The sequence below is a fragment of the Mus pahari genome, chromosome 17, assembly GCF_900095145.1.
Source record: "Mus pahari chromosome 17, PAHARI_EIJ_v1.1, whole genome shotgun sequence".
NCBI classification, from domain to species: Eukaryota; Metazoa; Chordata; class Mammalia; order Rodentia; family Muridae; genus Mus; species Mus pahari.
Genome location: NC_034606.1, coordinates 65088143 through 65107507, shown reverse-complemented (window position 1 = coordinate 65107507; position 19365 = coordinate 65088143). Strand labels below are relative to the sequence as shown.

Below are 19365 nucleotides of genomic sequence, written 5' to 3'. Positions count from 1 at the left end.
TATATATATATATATATATAGCATATAGCATATAGCATATATCACATATGTATATCTAGGCCTGGGGATCCTGCTCTCTCTGCCCTGGAGGCAGGCCTGGGCATTCTCCTGGGCAAGCTCTCTGCACGTGGCGTTAGTGTGATGGGGTGCCCACAGGGTTAGGCCTTCCGCTGGGCCTCTTTGCTCGCTCGCCCGCCTCTGGCCTTTGCCCCAGTGCCCTCAGATGCTTGCTTGTGCTCAGCTGGGTCCTAGAGACCCCTCGTTTGTGCTGTCTGTGGATGTTGATTTTTATTTTTTATTTTTATTTTTATTATTTTTTTCTTTTCTTTTCTTTTTGAAATCTCGTTTGCTCTTGCAGGTCTTGACTCAGGAAAGCTTAGCCACAGTTCTGACAGGAGTTATGGTCCCAGCAGGGGCTGTTACTCAACCTCTTCTTATCCCCATCGGTATTACAGGTCAAGTGGCTGGGCAGCAGGGGCTGGCCGTGTGGACAATCCCTACAGCAACTGTGGCTGCCCTCCCAGGACTGACCGCGGCCTCTCCCACGGGGGGAACTTTCAAGCCACCTTTAGCTGGTCTCCAAGGTAACGGCAACTCTCCCCAGGACTGCAACAGGCCCCCACGACCTTATGCTGCAACCCCTGAGTGGGTATTTACCATGTTGGACTCAGAACCCGCGGCTCACCCGGGGCAACAATCCTGGATTCTGGATCCAGTGTCATAGGCACCCAGCCACAGAGCCCCTGCACTGCCTCTGCACGCTAGGCCAGGACACCAAGCTGGCCTGTAGGCCTGCCTTCCTTCAGCCAGCTGCCTGAGACTGTCCCCTCCCCCCACAACAACATCTACCCCATGACCAACAAGAAAGACTGCAAGAAGATTCAACCTCTGGTCCTTGAACCTACACACGTCTTCTGACCCAAGGGAGGGGGGAATGAGAGATGTTGCATGTGCCAGCCCTTCAAGAATCCAGGGAATCGCAGCTGCCCCATGCCCACTGCCCCCAGTGGGGGCATTTTCGTGCCAGATCCCTTGGGACTGGAACTGTGCCACGTCGTGGCTAGGCGCTTGAGCACCTCTGTCTCTCTGCCTTGCTCCGTAGCAGCTGCCGTGCTGAACACCGCTCTCCCGACACCTGTACAAGCTGCCCCACCAATCCAGGCCTCCTCGCCTGCCCAGCCCCGGCCACCAGCTCAGCCCCAGCCGCTGTTCCAGACCCAGCCGCTGCTACAGACCACGCCTACCATCCTCCCACAACCCACCGCTGCCGTTGCTGCCCCCACACCCAAGCCAGTGGATGCCACCCCGCAGATCACCGTCCAGCCTGCAGGCTTTGCACTTAGCCCAGGGATCGTAAGCTGCTGCCCTCACCCAGGGCTGACGAGGGATGGACCAAAGCTTGGGCCAAGGGTGGAATGTCCCCAACAGTGGAGGACCAGCTCCTTGAACACAGCCCTTCCCGGCACATCAGCAAAGATGGGCTCCCATTGAGATCTTCTCCTTATGCCTGTCAGTCTGTCCTACCCAGACTAAAGCAAGCGACGGCTCGGGAAATGCTCCAAACCGGAACCACTGGACTAGCCTTGGGGGGTGGGATATACAAGGAGTGCAGACTTGTCAACTGCCGAGGTTCACAGCTTCATGCTGGTGTCTACCCGGTGTGGCTCTTGTCATGGGAGTAGAGAATTCAGGCGTGAGGAGTAGGAACACATTTATCCCTCTAGTCTGGTCACCTATCTACCCTCTCAGACCTAGTTGGAAAGATTAGTAGGAGTCACTGCTCTGCGACAGTACTCCCCTTCCCTGTGTCTGTGCTCCCATTCCCTGTGATTGTGCTCCCTTTCCCTTTGACTGTGCTCCCCTCCCCTGTGACTGTGCTCCCCTCCCCTGTGCCTTTGCTCCCCTCCCCTGTGACTGTGCTCCCCTTCCCTGTGACTATGCTCCCCTCCCCGGTGACTGTGCTCCCCTTCCCTGTGATTGTGCTCCCCTTCCCTATAACCGTGTTCCCTTTCCCTTTGTGCTCCCCTCCGCTGTGACTGTGCTCCCCTTCCCTGTGACTGTGCTCCCCTTCCCTGTGCCTGTGCTCCTCTCCCCTGTGACTGTGCTCCCCTTCACTATGACTGTGCTCCCCTTCCCTGTGACTATGCTCCCCTCCCCTGTGACTGTGCTCCCCTTCCCTGTGATTGTGCTCCCCTTCCCTATAACCGTGTTCCCTTTTCTTTTGTGCTCCCCTTCACTGTGACTGTGCTCCCCTTCCCTGTGACTGTGCTCCCCTTCCCTGTGACTGTGCTCCCCTTCCCTGTGATTGTGCTCCCCTTCCCTATAACCGTGTTCCCTTTTCCTTTGTGCTCCCCTCCGCTGTGACTGTGCTCCCCTTCCCTGTGACTGTGCTCCCCTTCCCTGTGACTGTGCTCCCCTCCCCTGCGACTGTGCTCCCCTCCCCTGTGACCGTGCTTCCCTTCACTGTGACTATGCTCCCTTCCCCTGTGACTGTGCTCCCCTTCCCTGTGATTGTGCTCCCCTTCCCTATAACCGTGTTTCCTTTTCCTTTGTGCTCCCCTCCGCTGTGACTGTGCTCCCCTTCCCTGTGACTGTGCTCCCCTCCGCTGTGACTGTGCTCCCCTTCACTGTGACTATGCTCCCCTCCCCTGTGACTGTGCTCCCCTTCCCTGTGACTATGCTCCCCTCCCCTGCGACTGTGCTCCCCTCCCCTGCAACTGTGCTCCCCTCCCCTGTGACTGTGCTCCCCTCCCCTGCGACTGTGCTCCCCTCCCCTGTGACTGTGCTCCCCTTCCCTGCGACTGTGCTCCCCTCCCCTGCGACTGTGCTCCCCTCCCCTGTGACTGTGCTCCCCTTCCCTGCTGTCTCCCTGTCTCCCTAGTCTTAAGTAGCCAGCGAACTAGCGCCTGCGGCCCACGGTCAGTCAGTCGCTGCTCAGTGCCTCAGCCCTCTTCCCTGTCTCTGCTCTTCCTTGCCTCTTGGCCTCTGAGCAAGGCTTTTCCTCCACCCACAGATCAGTGCAGCCTCCCTCGGGGGACAGACGCAGATCCTGGGCTCCCTCACTACAGCTCCAGTTATTACCAACACCATTCCCAGCGTGCCCGGGATCAGCAGTCAGATCCTCACTAATGCTCAGGGACAGGCAAGTGGTCAAGCTTGGGGTCGAGGGCTGGGGTTGTGGGGCAGCTGGCGAGGAAGGGGCTAGGACTTGGCCTAAGGGTCATGGCATAGAAACTCAAGCAAGGCTGCTGCTTGTGGCTTCTGGTGGCAGCTCCCCACTGATGTGAAGTCCAGGTTGGGGTAGAGCCACCCCCTCTACCCTGGCAGTGCTAATGCCATTGGGGGGTTTGATTCACAGAGCGCCCACGTGTGGGCGGGCTCACACTAGGCTCCCTCAAGTATTAACTCACTTTGTTTGGGGGGCAAATCTACCAGGGGACCCTTTGTTTATGGGACAGAAGAGTGGAATTCAGAAATATTAAACCACACAGCTAAATTGGGGCAGAGCAGCGAAGAACCGATACACAAAAAAAGCCTTTGCCTGCTCTGCCACCGCTCAGGGGCAGAGTAAAGAAAGTAGTCTCGTGGGTGTGAGTCCTTCACTGAGGAAGCAGAAGCCAGAAGACTTAAGCAGTTTCTCCCAGTCAGCCTCTTTGCCTGCAACCATGGGGATTTGGATTGGTGGTCCTGGCTGCTCCCTTAGTACTTGGGGCCCATGCCTTATTTTCTCCCAGGTTATCGGAGCACTTCCGTGGGTAGTGAACTCAGCTAGCGTGGCCACACCAGCACCAGCACAGAGTCTGCAGGTCCAAGCCGTGACTCCCCAGCTCTTGTTGAATGCCCAGGGCCAGGTGATCGCAACCCTAGCCAGCAGCCCCCTGCCTCAGCCTGTGGCTGTCAGGAAGCCAAACACACCGGAGTCCCCTGCTAAGAGTGAGGTACCAGGATTGGGGGTGTGGGTGGGCATGGGAAGGAGATCCTGTCAGTCATTGCTACCTCTCAAAAGTGAGGAATGCTCCCCACTTCCCTGAAGAAGGCTTATACGAGTGAGAGCACACATGCCTTGCCCAGGGAAACAGCACCCGTTCTCGGCCTACCACGCACCACATACATGTGTGTGTGCTCACGAAGGTCAGAGAAGGTGGGTCATAAGTGAGCAACGCAGATTGGGCTTGGACCATCCTGGGGCAAGCAAAATGCTAGTAAAGTCCCGGGTAGTGAATTCTGCACCCCACCACCACACACTGGGCACTGGGCTTCGGCTCTATGTCAGTTTCCATTCTAGAAGAGATTTTGGGTGCTCGTTATATTTTGAGTGCTGAGGATGGAAAGAGGGCTGAGATGTGCTACGTAAGCCTTAGGTAGTAAGTTACTTAGCTCAGCGTTGCAGATGATCACAAGTCAGCACCTGAAGGACTACGGGGGAGGCATGCATAAAGTACCTGTGGTACCCCGCAAATAACGCTGTGACAGACCAGAGGGAGGGATGAGCTGGAGGTGGTGTGTGCCGCCTCTGGGAACCGGGGCAAGCATGGCATGCCAGAGCGTGGTCCTCCGACCTGTGAGTCTGAATGTCCCACAGGGCTCTTCAGGGCCGGGGTTTTCCAATAGATCTAAGCAAGACCCAAGGATGTGCTGAGCTCCCAGGCGACTTCCCCCCCCCCCCNCCCCAGACGGTTTCTCTGTATAGTCCTGGCTGTCCTGGAATTCATTCTGTAGACACACTCATCTCTAAGATAAGGGTTAGCGGGGTAGTGGTGGCACACACCTTTAATCCCAGCACTTGGGAGGCAGAGGCAGGTGGATTTCTGAGTTTGAGGCCAGCCTGGTCTACAAAGTGAGTTCCAGGACAGCCAGGGCTACACAGAGAAACCCTGTCTTGAACACCCCCCCCCCAAAAAAAAGATAAGGGTTATAGAAACCCCTACTAAAGCAGCACACGCGCCTGTCTCTAATTTCAGCCCGGGCTACATAGGGAGTTCAGCTCCAGCCTGGGTTATGGGGTCCTGTCATAAAACAGCAACAAAACCCCTAATTGAAAAGTGTATGAATGTTACACTATGGAGCTGACACGTGGGTGTGCAGCTGGCTTGTGGTGGTAGTTCTGTGCTGTCTTAGGGGAGCTGCTGGGGTCTCCGTGGCTGGTAGGTGTGTATCCTGGGAACCCCTGACTCAGTGGAATCAAGGATCGGCTGCTGTGAAGCGTGGACTCTCGGATCCGGTTAAGTCAGCAGCTTAATTTTCCCCTTTTTTTCCCTCTGCCATCTGGGTTCTCAGACATGTGTAGGACGTGAAAGACGTGTAGGGTACCATTGCTGTGCTGTTCCCTCAGCTTTGGAAGTTCTAGGAAAAGACAAAGGCCAATGGCCTGGGACAAAGGGCAGGCTTGAGAGCCAGCAAGAGGCAGAATCCAGGGAACAGAAAAATCCAGGGAGACAGCAGGGAGGGCAGAGGGTGAGGAAGGTGAGGAGGGCAGGGCCATGCAGGGAGAGCAAGGAACTGGGGGAGGGCGTTTGAGACAGGGTTTCTCTGGGTAGCTCTGGCTACATGTAGAGCAGGCTGGCCTAGAACTCGTAGAACTCTGACTGCCTCTGTCTCCTGAGTGCTGGGATTAAATGGTATCACACCCAGCTGTTTTTGTTTTAAAATCAAACTAGTTTCAGATATATGTAGTTTTTTTCCTGACCATTAATCAGATGTATAACTTTAGTGAACATTATGTTATGGGTTATAGAAAAAGTAAAAATTGGGCTGTGTGGATGGGTCAGTGGTGCAGGTGCTTGTGTGTACGTGAGTTCGAATCCCCAGCACCCACGTAAAATGTTGGGTGCCTGTGGTAGCCCATCTGTAATTCCAGTACTTGGAAGGCAGAGGCAGAGGATCCCAGAAGCGGCGGGGCTGCAGGCTCGGGGCTCCACCTTCGCATGTATCCATGTGTATCCACACACATGCACATGTGTGCACACACAGCACAGACACGTGAGAGAAACAACAAGAATCATGGCAGGTGTGGTGATGCATCCCTGTCATCCCAACACTTGGGAGGTGTAGGCAGGAGGATTGTAGATTTAAGGTCAGCCTTAGACACACAGAGATCAAAGCCCATTTATTGTGGATGTTAATAGACAGCTTACAATTTTGCTTTTCGATGACCACAGGTGGAAGTGCCTGGGTAGGTAAGAATTTCATGTCCATTTCTTGTCAGGGCTGCTTCACCCAGGGTGTCTGACCCCCCGAGTTAGACAGGGGTAATGGGGCTTGTGTCTTTTCTCGTAGGTGCAGCCTATCCAGCCGACACAAGCCGTGCCCCAGCCTGCCGTAATCCTCACCAGCCCAACCCCAGCGCTCAAGCCGTCAGCCTCAACTCCCATCCCGATCACCTGCTCAGAGACCCCAACCGTCAGTCAGTTGGTATCAAGTAAGTGATTTGTTAGAGGAATATGGACCTGGGGTACCCCATACCTATGTAGTCCCAGCTACGCGGGAGGCGGAGACAAGAGCAGTCTCCGAGCCCTGGAGTTGCAGGACAGCCTAGTGACACTTAGCCTCAAACATATCCAAGATTTCTGGTGTCCAAAAGGAAAGGGTAGCGGCCCAAAGTGGAAAGATGAGAACTTTAAGTTTTCCTTTACATTTGTTTGTTTGGGAGCCAAGGGTGGGGCATGAGTAGCTACCGTGTGCATGGGGGTCGTGGGGACTGAACTCAGGTCCTCAGGCTCAGTGGCAAGCGTCTTTATCCACGGAGCCTCTACCAACACATGACTTTCGTATCCCCTTTCCCGTTGAGTTCCACAGTGGAAGTGGAGGCTGCTTAGCTGTCCCTCCCGTTACACTGAGCCACTGTGCCACTGGCTGGCTCAGGGTGGCCTCTCGTCCAGTTCTGAGGAATATAAAGGGCAGACAGGTGTGTCTGGCTGGGACCGGAGCAAGGAGCCTGGGAGAGAGGACCAGCCGTTAGAGCAGAGCATCCTGGGAGAGGGTCGGCCGTTAGAGTAGAGCATCCTGGGAGAGGACAGGCCATTAGACCAGAGCATCCTGGGAGAGGATCCGCTGTTAGAGCAGAGCATCCTGGGAGAGGGTCGGCTGTTAGTGTAGAGCATCCTGGGAGAGGGTCAGCCGTTAGAGCAGAGCATCCTGGGAGAGGGTCGGCCGTTAGAGTAGAGCACTCTGGGAGAGGATCGGCCGTTAGAGCAGAGCATCCTGGGAGAGGACAGGCCGTTAGAGCAGAGCATCCTGGGAGAGGGTCAGCCGTTGAATAGAGCACTCTGGGAGAGGATCAGCCGTTAGAGCAGAGCATCCTGGGAGAGGGTCGGCCGTTAGACCAGAGCATCCTGGGAAAGGGTCAGCAGTTAGACCTGAGGGAATTTGAAAACTGATGGCTTCAGTGGTGTTCCAGGGCCTGTCCCTTCAGGTTGTGCTTTTCGAGGGGACGCGGTGACGAGGTCTTTTGACAAGTGTCCTAGTTCCCTTTGATGTGCCAGCACACCCTCATCTTCACGCACGTCTCCCTGGTCCCTCCCTCTGGCCTAGAGCCGCACACTCCAAGTCTGGATGAGGACGGGATCAACTTAGAAGAGATCCGGGAGTTTGCCAAGAATTTTAAGATCCGGCGGCTCTCCCTGGGTCTGACACAGACCCAGGTGGGCCAGGCTTTGACCGCGACAGAAGGGCCAGCCTACAGCCAATCAGCCATCTGCAGGTAAGCGTGGTCATCCCAGGATAACGCCAGGGCCTGCTTCACGCCGTCGATGGCTCTCATGGGCATTCAGCCCCTTTCCATGCTCCTCATATTTTATGCTGCTTCCTTCCGCATAAGGAAGACGGTCCTAGGGAGGGCACAGACACTGGAGAAGCCAAGGATTGGACCAGGCCTTCTGAAGTTTAGACCCCAATCCTGAGATGTTCTTCTGAGAGAGCCAAAGCCCTAAGCCCATTGAAGAATCTTAGCAGGAAAGGTTGGTCTGTCTTGGCCTTCAGCTAGTCAGAACCCGGGGCTGCTCCTGGCTGGCTTGCCTCCCATGCCTGCCAGGTAGCCCAGCCCGAAGGAGCAGCAGGTCTTTTTTGTTGCTGCCATGGGAGCATAGAGAGAGGAGAGTGGTCCTCACCTCTGGTGGGCCATTAAGGTGACTCTTCAAAGGACTTCCGGTCATAGGGGGGGTCACATCTAGTTAGCACCAGTGGAGGCTGTGGCATAGTCTCTTTCTTTTTTTTTCTTTTTTTTCTTTTTTTTCGAGACAGGGTTTCTCTGTGTAGCCCTGGCTGTCCTGGAACTCACTCTGTAGATCAGGCCGGCCTCGAACTCAGAAATCCTCCTGCCTCTGTCTCCCAAGTGCTGGGATTAAAGGCGTACGCCACCACTGCTCGACCCTTCCTTCCTTCCTTCCTTCCTTCCTTCCTTCCTTCCTTCCTTCCTTCCTTCCCTCCCTCCCTCCCTTTTCTCTCTCTCTTTCTTTCTTTCATTCATTCATTCATTCTTTCTTTTTTTTTTTTTTTTTTTTTAAAGATTTATTTATTTATTATATGTAAGTACACTGTAGCTGTCTTCAGACACTCCAGAAGAGGGCGTCAGATCTTGTTACGGATGGTTATGAGCCACCATGTGGTTGCTGGGATTTGAACTCTGGTNCTTCAGAAGAGCAGTCGGGTGCTCTTACCCACTTAGCCATCTCACCAGCCCCTCTTTTTTTCTTTTAAAATGTATTTATTTTATGTATATGAGTACACTGTACTGTAACCGGTGGTTGTGAGCTGGGAATTGAATTTAGGACCTCTGCTTGCGCCAGCCCCGCTCGCTCAGGTTGGCCCCACTCGCTCTGGTCCAAAAATTTTATTTATTATAAATAAGCTCACTGTAGCTGTCTTCAGATGCACCAGAAGAGGGCGTCAGATGTCATTGCAGGTGGTTGTGAGCCACCATGTGGTTGCTGGGATTTGAACTCGACTTCTGGAAGAGCAGTCAGTGCTCTTAACCTCTGAGCCCTCTCTCCAGCCCAAATACTTTCTTTCTTGAGGCCTGGGATGTATAAAGTCTGAGGGATCTAGGCTTTGAGGGGCCAAGAGGCCAGGGACACAGAGTAGGAGGGGAGTGGTCCTGTGAGTACTGCCTTTTTCCTTCGTGGGAGATGCACTGAAGAGACAGCTACACACCTCTGCCCCTTCTCCAGGTTTGAGAAATTGGACATCACACCCAAGAGCGCTCAGAAGCTGAAGCCGGTTTTGGAAAAGTGGTTGATGGAGGCGGAGCTCCGGAACCAGGAAGGCCAGCAGAATCTGATGGAGTTCGTGGGCGGTGAGCCCTCCAAGAAACGCAAGCGGCGTACTTCCTTTACACCGCAGGCCATAGAGGCTCTCAACGCCTACTTTGAGAAGAACCCCCTGCCCACCGGCCAGGAGATCACAGAGATTGCCAAGGAGCTCAACTATGACCGGGAAGTGGTGAGGGTCTGGTTCTGTAATCGACGCCAGACACTGAAGAACACCAGCAAGCTGAATGTCTTCCAGATCCCATAGGGCTCATGTCAGTGTGTGCCGCGTATGCCGGTGCTCCATACTCTTCCCTCAGCAACCAGCTGAAGTCACTGCGGTGGCCGTACCTGTGCAGCCATGCTTGCCCTAGGTCGTGAGACTCCACCTGTGCATGCGTGTCAATGCCTGCCTCTTCTGCCCACATATGTCACACCCTGGGGAGGCCCAAGGGGCTGCATGAGAGCCCTAGGCTCTGGGCTGCGCATGTGGAAGGAAGGGGTTTGTGGGGTCCATAGAAAAGCACTTTGCTAAGGTGGTTTCTGAAGGGTGAATTCTGGTTGGGAACTAGAAAGGCTCTGCCTTTGGGACAGGGCTGTAGCAACCTTTGGGGGCAGCTGTGTAGTAGCTCTTGGTTTCGGTGGCACCCTTCACTCCTCTGCGGTTGTGCCCGTGTGACAACTCACCCGGTGGATCTGCAGCCTCACACTGCCTCCCTAACTCTGTCTATGGGCACACTGAACCCCTTAAAGGACAGAGGCGATGGAATCCAGAGAAGCATGGTGTGCTGCTACACTCACTGTCTGCCTTGATCTTGAGGGCAGAAAGTTCCCAAAGTGACGCCGAGGGGTCGGATGCCCAAGGTCAGGAGCTTCGAGGTCTCTCCCCGGGTCCTGCTGGTGGTGGGTTTGTGCTCACTCAGAATGATCTCTTCCGAAAACCAAGCTGGAAGGAAGCAAGAGTGAACTCTCCCACCCTGGAGAGTCTTAAGTCTGTGGCAGGTCTGGAATTTATAAAGTAAATGAGGACGTCCACCCAGACTTTAACCTAAGTTTCCAGCTGTCTTCCGACACAAGAGCATGCTAGAGTTTGGGAAATTTTCCACTGCCCACTTCCACAGGCAGCAGCACGGGACATGGATTCCAACTGACTTCCCCCCTCTCTTGTGCCCATACCCATCTCAGTCCAGGACTGAGATGTCTTTGAGGAGCTGGCGTGGGAGGAAGACAGAATCTGAAGGGATGATGGTCTGGGAGGTCTCTTGTTGAGGCTGACTTAATTCTAGTTTTGTTTGTAACTTAAAGTCTTGGAGGTCTCCAAAGACTTCACTTTGTCCAGTTGTGACCAGATCTGTGTGTGAGCAACCCCCGTCCTCACCCCTCTGTGGTGCTCCTCTGAGCCAACAGTGCCCAGGTCAGGGCTTTCCCTCGGTAGGTGATGGCAATCCGGGGCCTGGCATCACACCCAAGCCGCTAAGCCAGTCTTTCCAGCCAGAGAGGTGGCCAGACTTTTCACTTTAGTGCCCTGGCTGGGAAATGTAGCTCAGTGGGAGAGAGTTTAGCATGTATAAGGCTCCAGAGTCAGAGTGTAGCACTGAGGGGAAACACTGCTTTCAAGAAGTCAGGAAAGAGCTAAGACGTTCGCTTGGATGACCCTTTACAAGCTGCAGGCATCAACTGTCTTGCTCCTTTTGGGGTTGGTTTGTTGGCTTTTGTTTTGTTTGAGATAGGATCACATTTTAGCCCAGGCTAACCTCAGACTTGGAGTTGAAGGCGGCCTGATCCTCCTGTCTCCACTTCCCAAGCGCTGGGACTGCAGTCACATCCCTGTGCCTGGCTCTTCTCCACTCCATAGCCTTACAGAGCTCAGTCTCTGGGTGATGTTGACATCACGTGATCTACCCTGAGGAAATGACTCTCAAACATGGACACGATGCGGTCTCTGCTGGTCCCAGTGCAGAGATACTAGGGCACGGCTTCCTCTCTCCTACTCTGTTCCCTTTCCTGATGACTGCTAGTCCCTCTTGGGTCCTGCAGCGCCTGTGCGGAGGACCTCCTAGTGTAGCTCTGACACCGAGAGGAGGGCAGTTGTGTGCTGATTACACACACACACACCCCACTGCATTCCGAGTCTGTCAGGTTTAAGGAGACAAGTAGGTAGCTCTCCTGACCCTGCCTCCCAAGAAAGACTATTTCCCGGTCACGTGATTATCAGCCCACTTCCGTGAGATGGGAAGTCAGGAGGGGTCCAGTAAGAGAGCTTTCGGTAGGGATGCTTAGAGCCCTGAAGCTTATCAAGATGGTGCGCCTGAGAAAATGATATGCAGCTTCTCTTGCTCAAAGCCTGCACTCAGGAGCTACTCCACAGTGCAGCCGTGCTGTGGACATGGGAGGATACCACCTGTTCTGTGCATGAGAGGGGGGAAAAAATCATGAACCACTGGTCTAAATGAAGCCTGACCATACATTCTCACTCCATCCTTTGTCTAAATCTGTCTTCCCAAGGCTGGACTGGAACGAACCATTTTCTCCTGTGTTGGAAAGACACGTCGGTCTTTCAGAACAGTACCATGTTTACAGGACGGACTTCTCATGTGTATAAAGTGTACCCTAAAGTGGGGTTCGCTTTGGCCTTTGAACTCTGCCCCTGCCCCCTAGCCTGGGCCACTGATCTACAGTCTTTGTTATTTGGGGGAGCATTAGACTCTAAAAAAGTGTTAATAGCAGTTTTATCATGAAAGCACCTTCTCGGACGTAAGCCCGCGCTCAATGGCTCTTTTGCCCTGGAAAGGGGAGAATGGGAGGAAGTAGTTCAACTGTGTGGTTGGTTTGTTTTAAGTGATGGGAAACCAAGACTCTCTGTGGCCCTGCTGAATTAGCTGCGCCCTTCGACCCTGCACTAACTATGGCACTTCACCCAAGCAAAGTCCACGGAAGAAACTGGTCACACGAACCTTGAACGCACGTGAGTTTGGAATGAGAACACCTGATGTGTTTGTGTTCTTGAAAATGCAGTCACCTTCCTTTGCCCAGGACTCCTTTCCTGCCTGGCGGGCCACATCCCCGGAAGTCCCAACAGTCCCCTGGCTCGGGGCACCGCCCACTGCCAGCTGGGGAGGAGGATGGGGGAGGATTGCCGTATCGTGTGAATAAACAGTATTTTTTCTTTCGTACTTCTCTGCCTATTTTGTTGCTTCCAAATATGAGAGAGGTCAGGGGTGCGTCGGGGCTGCCTTCGCTGTTGGCTTGCCTAGGACGCGGCTGCAGCTCAGCGCCTGAATTGCTACTTCAGAAGATCCCTCTTGACCCCCCAGCCCCGACTCTCCTACAGGGCTGAGGGTGTGAAGGGGTAAGGGACCATGCCCTTTCCCTCATAAACTGCCTTTCTGGTTCTTAGGGATCCAGACTCTCCTGCTGAGCCTACATTTGCGGCCCTCTTTTCTGCGTCCAGCGGCAGATTATGTTGTTGGTATGGACACTTCCTGTTTATCGTCTTAGGCTGTAGTAAAATTCCTCTTCTTGAGCAGCTTTTAATAAGAGAAAGTTCCTGCTCGTAGTTTTGGAGTCTCTGGAGCTACCCGGAGGAGCCACTGAGGGCTACTTCCGGATAGATGGATGCCTTCCCAGGGAACATCACGTCACGCTCTCTCTTTAAAGGCCTCTCTACCCTCTTGACCTAATCATAACATTAATAGCCTGATTCACACAGCTCTTTATTGAAAGGTGGCTGTGTGCTAAGTGGGTTTTTATTTGCACTCTTTCCCCAGCCTGCAAATGATTTGGGACAGGCCTACCTCTGAGTTTAAAGCTAGGAGGTTACAGCCGCTAGGAGCGGTCCGTAGCCATGCTGTCACCCTCCCTGGAAGTGCTCCCACTTCTCACCAGCCTGGTGTGAATGCATCTGAACAGTGTGATCTAAACTGGCAAGAATAAGATATCCTGTTCACTCCATGTGGGTTCTAAACCATTCTAGATCCACTTCTGTGATCGAGTCCGAGGGGTTAATGGATGACAAAGATTCTGACCCAAGGCTTGGGATGAGAGGAATTTTGTAGCACCCCAAAACAGTGGAGCACCAGCACTTATGCAAGCCACTTAAGCTGTGGGGACCTGCAGGGCACAAGGTGATTGGTAACTGTCAGGTGCAAAAGTAAATACACTTCCATTTGCCTTCAAGGAAAAACTGAGTGCTGCCGAGATGGAGGCTTCTGGGGAGAAGCAGGCACAGGATTCTTCTTAGCTCGGCATCTTTGGACTTCAGGTGTGGGGATGGAGGGGGTCTGTCCCGACAGTGTGCACCAGCAGAGTCCTGAGTCCTCTGCCTCAGACCAGCTGAGAGTGTTTTTGGGCAGTTAGCCTGAAAGATTTTAGACTTTAGAGGAAAGGGGGGTAGGTTTGTGGAAGGCTGCAAGCCATTGCCCTATGGATGGTTTGGACGGGGAATTTTTTTTTTTTTTAGATGTGCTGGCAAAGTGGCTGGCTTTGAGACTAGAGAAAAGAGAGGGGACTTTGAGGGCAGTGAGATTTTTCTGAATTGTTCTTTCAGCTCCCAGGCCCTTAGAGAAGCTCACTAGGCCCAAGAGGCCCCTCTGGGGCCTGGGGGAAGCTGGGGCTAAGAGTGAAGGCTAAGCTGTTGGTCCTTAAATAGCCTCCTGCATTTTCTTCCTGTGCCCCGAGGAAAATGCCAGGGGTTCACTGAAGAACCCAGAAATGTCGACTGACCAGAATAGTTCAGTCAGAAGAGGAGCCTGGAGGGTGGAAAGGCTGTGTACTCCATAAGTCCCTGAGGTGACTGCTTGTCTCCAGGGGCAAACAAGGCAGATCCAGGTTCTCTTCCCTTAGGTCACAGCTAAGCCCCCACACCGTTATTTGATGTGTGCTTTATTCCAGTTTAGCAAGATTTATCATTGCCTCGGTTGATTCTCGCGATAATACTGTGACGTAAGAACGGTATTCATTTCAGGGAAAATGATTGTGTTCAAGGTCACTTGGTCCCGAGTGGCAGAATCAAGATTTGAACCTAGGTGGGCTCTCTCGAGCTTCTTGTGCTTAACGGACACCCTGGATAGACCTCGACGCTTTCATTTAAGACGGTTCAGAACTTACCTAGGGAAAGGAACCATTCACAGTATGTTTCTTTTGCGGGAAGAGGTTTGAAACAGACACTCAACTATGAGACTCAAACTCATTGCCAACTTCACCACAGAATACGGTATTTGGACCGTCCGATAGTTGTGTTTATTAGGTTTGATAGTAACCATGCTTTTATAGGTTGAATTAATGAGTACAGAAATTTGGCCTGAAGGTAGCTATTGCTCAGTTTCTGGGGTGTTGCAGCTCCTGAGATCCCTGTCTCCAGTCCTGGAACTCCAATTTCACTCATAATTTCAGTGGGAAGGGAGAGGGAGGGGAGTCAGTCAGGCTGAGGTGACCTGTGCAGGCTGTGTTGCATTTGGATAGTCGAGTGCTGAGGAGCACCTGGACAGTGATGAGGAGCATCTGGGCAGTGTTGAGGAGCACCTGGGCAGTGCTGAAGAGAACCTGGGCAGTGCTGAGGAGCACCTGGGCAGTGCTGAGGGGCACCTGGGCAGTGTTGAGGAACACCTGGGCAGTGCTGAGGGGCACCTGGGCAGTGCTGAGGGGCACCTGGGCAGTGCTGAGGGGCACCTGGGCAGTGCTGAGGGGCACCTGGGCAGTGCTGAGGGACACCTGGGCAGTGTTGAGGTGTACCTGGGCAGTGCTGAGGAAGTTCTTGCCCTTTCAGTTTGTTTTAGGATTTATGAATAGGAGTACCTTTGTGAAATCTTAATTGTGCTTCAAAATTTAAATTTAGGCTCAGACATTTCTTAGAAATGTCTCTTTCTCTAAACATTTTTCAGAGCATGAAATCCCATGATATCCCTGACTACATCAGAGCTATCTCTTCTAAAGCGCTGGCGTCATTCCTGGCTCATAAAAGTCCATTGTCCTCTCCTGTGGATAAGAAAACATTATTCACCATATATATATATATATATATATATATATATATATATATATATATATGTATGTATTTTAAAACTTTTTTTTTGAAGTTTTTTGAGACGGTTTCTCTGTGTAGCTCTGACTAACCTGAATTCACTATGTAGACCAGGTTATTCTCAAACTCAGAGATGTGCCTGTTTCTGCCTCTAGTACTAGGATTATTGCCAGGTGTTGGTGCACACCTTTATTCCCAGCACTCGGGAGGCAGAGGCAGGCGGATTTCTGAGTTCGAGGCCAGCCTGGTCTACAAAGTGAGTTCCAGGACAGCTAGGGCTATACAGAGAAACCCTGTCTCGAAAAACCAAAAAACAAACAAACAAACAAAAAAACAGAAACCCTGTCTCAGAAAGCCTAAAAAATAAATAAATAAGTAAATACATACATACATACATACATACACACATGGTGTGAGTTCAGATGTGAGCTAACTAACGTGGGTGCTGGGGACTGAACTCAGGTCCTCAGCAAGGATAGCCTTGGATGGCAACCATGGAGACATCTCTTTCTTTTCTAGCTTATTATTTTTAAGCACAACATGTAATCTTGTGTGTATGCATTCCTGTGTATGCATCCATGTGTGCATGTGTGTGCATAAGTGCCTGTGTCTGTATGTGTCTATGTGTGTCTCTGTGTGTATGTGTGTGCATGTGCATGTCTGTGTGTGTACATAAGAGTAGGTGCCTATGGAGACCAAGAGGCAGTCAGACTCAGTGGACCTGGGGTTACTGAGTTACTGGTAATTATTAGCGGCTTAACATAGATGCTGGGAACCAAACTCAGGTCCTCACACATGTATAAGCCTTTTTAAAAGATTTATTTATTTATTTTATGTATGTAAGTACACTGTTGCTGTCTTCAGACACACCAGAAGAGGGCCTCAGATCCCATTACAGATGGTTGTGAGCCACCATGTGGTTGCTGGGGACTGAATTCAACCCTTGGAAGCACAGTTACTGTCTGAGCCATGACTGCTCTTGCAGAGGACCTGAGATTCAGCTCCCAGCACCCACATGGAGGCTCATGAACCCTGTAACTCCAATTCCAGGGGACCCAATGCCCTCTTCTGACCTCTGTGGGTACCGAGCATGCACATGATGCATAGGCATACACGCAAGCAAACTCTCATGCATATAAAATATATGTCTTGTTAAAACCTAAACGTATTCTTGTGTGAATCTGTATGTGTGTGTTATGGTGTGTATGTGGAGGTGGGCCGGTGGGAGTTGGTTCTCTCATTAGGCTCTCTGAGTTCCCAAGTAGAAACCAGGTTGGTAGGATTGGCAGTGAGCACCTGACACACTAATCTACCTCATTTGCTGTGCTGGGGTTTTAGTTGTAGATGTGACGTAGCCTAGAATCACCTGAGAAGGCTTAGTAGGGGACTCTCTACACCAGATACCTGGTGGCAGCTGTGGGGGAACTGTCTTGTCTTACAGAAGTGGGGCAAGCCACTTTAAATGTAGGTAGCCCCTGTGGTATCAGACAAAAGGAAAGGTGAAGGAAAGCCAGCCTTTCCTGCCTTATTACCAGCTGGGCCTTTACTCTCGCTGATAAGTTCATCTACCCTATTGCTGCTGCAGCTGATTCCTTCACTAACATTAGGATGTGCAGTTTAGGCTTCCACTGTGGGCTGAAGATGGACAATCACCCAAGAATCCTTTAGGCACTCAGTGCCAGGCTAGGCCTGCTGAAGCATCAATCTGAGGGACTGAGAACTACTGAGTTCTCAGCCTCTTTGGTGTGAGAAGAGCTCTGTTGTGGTATGGTAACCTTGTCACATAAGCCAATCTAACAGACTCTCTTTTCTTATATCTTCATTAAGTCAGTTCTGTTCCTGTATCAAACCCGACTAAAAACTTAGCCCTCACCATTTTATTTCCTAAGTCTATGAAGTGATTTTCTTAAAAAAATTTTTTTTTCAAGGCAGTGTTTCTCTGTGTAGTCCTGACCGTCCCAGAATTCATGTTGTAGATCAGGTTGGCCTTGAGCTCTCAAGATCTGCTTGCCTTTGCCTCTCGAATGCTGGGATTAAAGGCATTTGCCACCCCACCCCCACATCCCAAGCCAACAGAATGAGTTTAAATGACTTTCTTTCTTTCTTTCTTTCTTTCTTTCTTTCTTTCTTTTTTTTTAAATGTAGGGTCCTGTTTGCGTAGCCAGTTGTTAGTCTATGTCTTTTTTTTTTTTTAAAGATTTATTTATTTATTATATGTAAGTACACTGTAGCTGTCTTCAGACACTCCAGAAGAGGGCGTCAGATCTTGTTACGGATGGTTATGAGCCACCATGTGGTTGCTGGGATTTGAACTCTGGACCTTCGCAAGAGCAGTCGGGTGCTCTTACCCACTGAGCCATCTCACCAGCCCGACTTTCTTTCTTTTTTTAAAAAGGATTTATTTATTTTATTATATGTAAGCACACTGTTGCTGTCTTCAGACACACCAAAAGAGGGCATCAGATCCCATTACAGATGGCTGTGAGCCACCATGTGATTCCTGGGATTTGAACTCAGGACCTTCAGAAAAGCAGTCAGTGCTCTTAATTGCCAAGCCATCTCTCCAGCTCCAAAGCTATCTTTCTTAGGAGGAGAGTGAAGAAGAGATAACATACCCAAAGCAATCATGCTAATGCCTGGGAAGGACTCCATAGGGATGAGGCTGTTGCTACTCTTGTTTGCTTTCCATGTTTCTAAAGCTATACTACCTACCAGCACGAGATGTCATTGTAGATGGCTACAGTAGTCAGGGCCAGCATTCCACTGGTGCAGGCCTGCCGCCAGACAGGACTACTCAGACACAGTTAGGAGCAGGTTGAAAGAGTCTTTACTCCAGCTGGTTGATGTCTACATCTGGGTCCTTGGGAGCTGAGCCTTTCTCGAGGCTACCCCTGACTCAAGTCACAGCCTATTGAATCTCTTAACAGAAGTTAATCTAACTTCTACATAGTATGGGGATTTGGGGTCTAGACATAGCCAACAGTCTTGTCCTAGGTCAGGTTCAGATGATTGAGTGTTTACTGCTCTAGTTGGTCACATAAACCTGGGAGAGTGGAGCCTAACATTGAGGCAGACTAAAATCCCATGCAATAGCCAACTTTATTCAGAGCACCAGGCAATCTATACTCTGGGGGTTAGGAAGTGCCACAAAGAGTAGGGTTCCTTCTGGTCCGGGCTGGTGCCCTGAGTAGACCTTGGACATGAACTCTGCCACAGCCAGTCCCACAGCACCCAGAGGCAGCTTGACTCCCAGGAGCTCTGACACACCCAGGATCTTAGGATCCCAGGATCCCAGAATCACAGGATCACAGAGACAGTGACATAACCAGGATTACAGGAAGGATAGGCTCCAGTCAGATATAGGGAGGGCAGGTAGCACTAGAGATAATCAGATGGCAGAAGGCAAGCATAAGACCAGAAGTCACAGAAACCAAGGTTACTTGGCATCATCAGAACCCAACTCTCCTATGATAGCAAGTCCTGGATACACCAACACACCTGAAAAGCAAGATTCAGACCTAAAATCACTTCTCATGATGATGATAGAGGACTTTAAGAAGGACATAAATAACTCCTTTAAAGAAATAGGCAAACAGGTAAAAGCCATTAAACAGGAAACACAGAGATCCTTTAAAGAATTACAGGAAAACACAACCAAACAGGTGAAGGAACAAAACCATCCAGGATCTAAACCTGGAAATAAAAACAATAAAGAAATCACAAAGGGAGACAACCCTGAAGTTAGAAAACCTAGGGAAGAGATCAGGAGTCATAGATGCAAGCATCACCAACAGAATACAAGAAATGAGAGAATCTCAGGTGCAGAAGATACCATAGAACACATTTGACACAACAGTCAAAGAAAATGCAAAAAGCAAAAAGCTCCTAGATCCAAAACATCCAGGAAATCCAGGACACAATGAGAAGATGAAACCTAAGGATAATAGGTATGGAAGAGATTGAAGATTCCCAACTCAAAGGGCCAGTAAATATCTTCAACAAAATTATAGAAAACTTTCCTAACCTAAAGAAAGAGATGTCCATGAACGTACAAGAAGCCTACAGAACTCCAAATAGTTTGAACCAGAAAAGAAATTCCTCCTG

General features: G+C 51.2%; 1 protein-coding gene across 4 annotated transcripts in view; it reads left to right on the top strand.

Annotated features, from left to right (window-relative positions):
• Window positions 1-12392, top strand: part of Pou6f1 (POU class 6 homeobox 1) — a 24883-nt gene extending 12491 nt beyond the window's left edge. For 3 of the 4 annotated variants that reach the window (XM_029548248.1, XM_029548247.1, XM_029548245.1), the window contains exons 5-11: window positions 359-584; window positions 1103-1353; window positions 3014-3142; window positions 3735-3938; window positions 6277-6418; window positions 7531-7699; window positions 9165-12392. In XM_029548248.1, the coding sequence (XP_029404108.1) occupies window positions 359-584; window positions 1103-1353; window positions 3014-3142; window positions 3735-3938; window positions 6277-6418; window positions 7531-7699; window positions 9165-9510 (1467 nt within the window). In that variant the 3' untranslated portion in view covers window positions 9511-12392. The remainder of the gene's footprint in view (window positions 1-358; window positions 585-1102; window positions 1354-3013; window positions 3143-3734; window positions 3939-6276; window positions 6419-7530; window positions 7700-9164) is intronic. The other variant, XM_029548246.1, reaches the window with a different exon arrangement.
• The last annotated feature ends 6973 nt before the right edge of the window (window positions 12393-19365 follow it).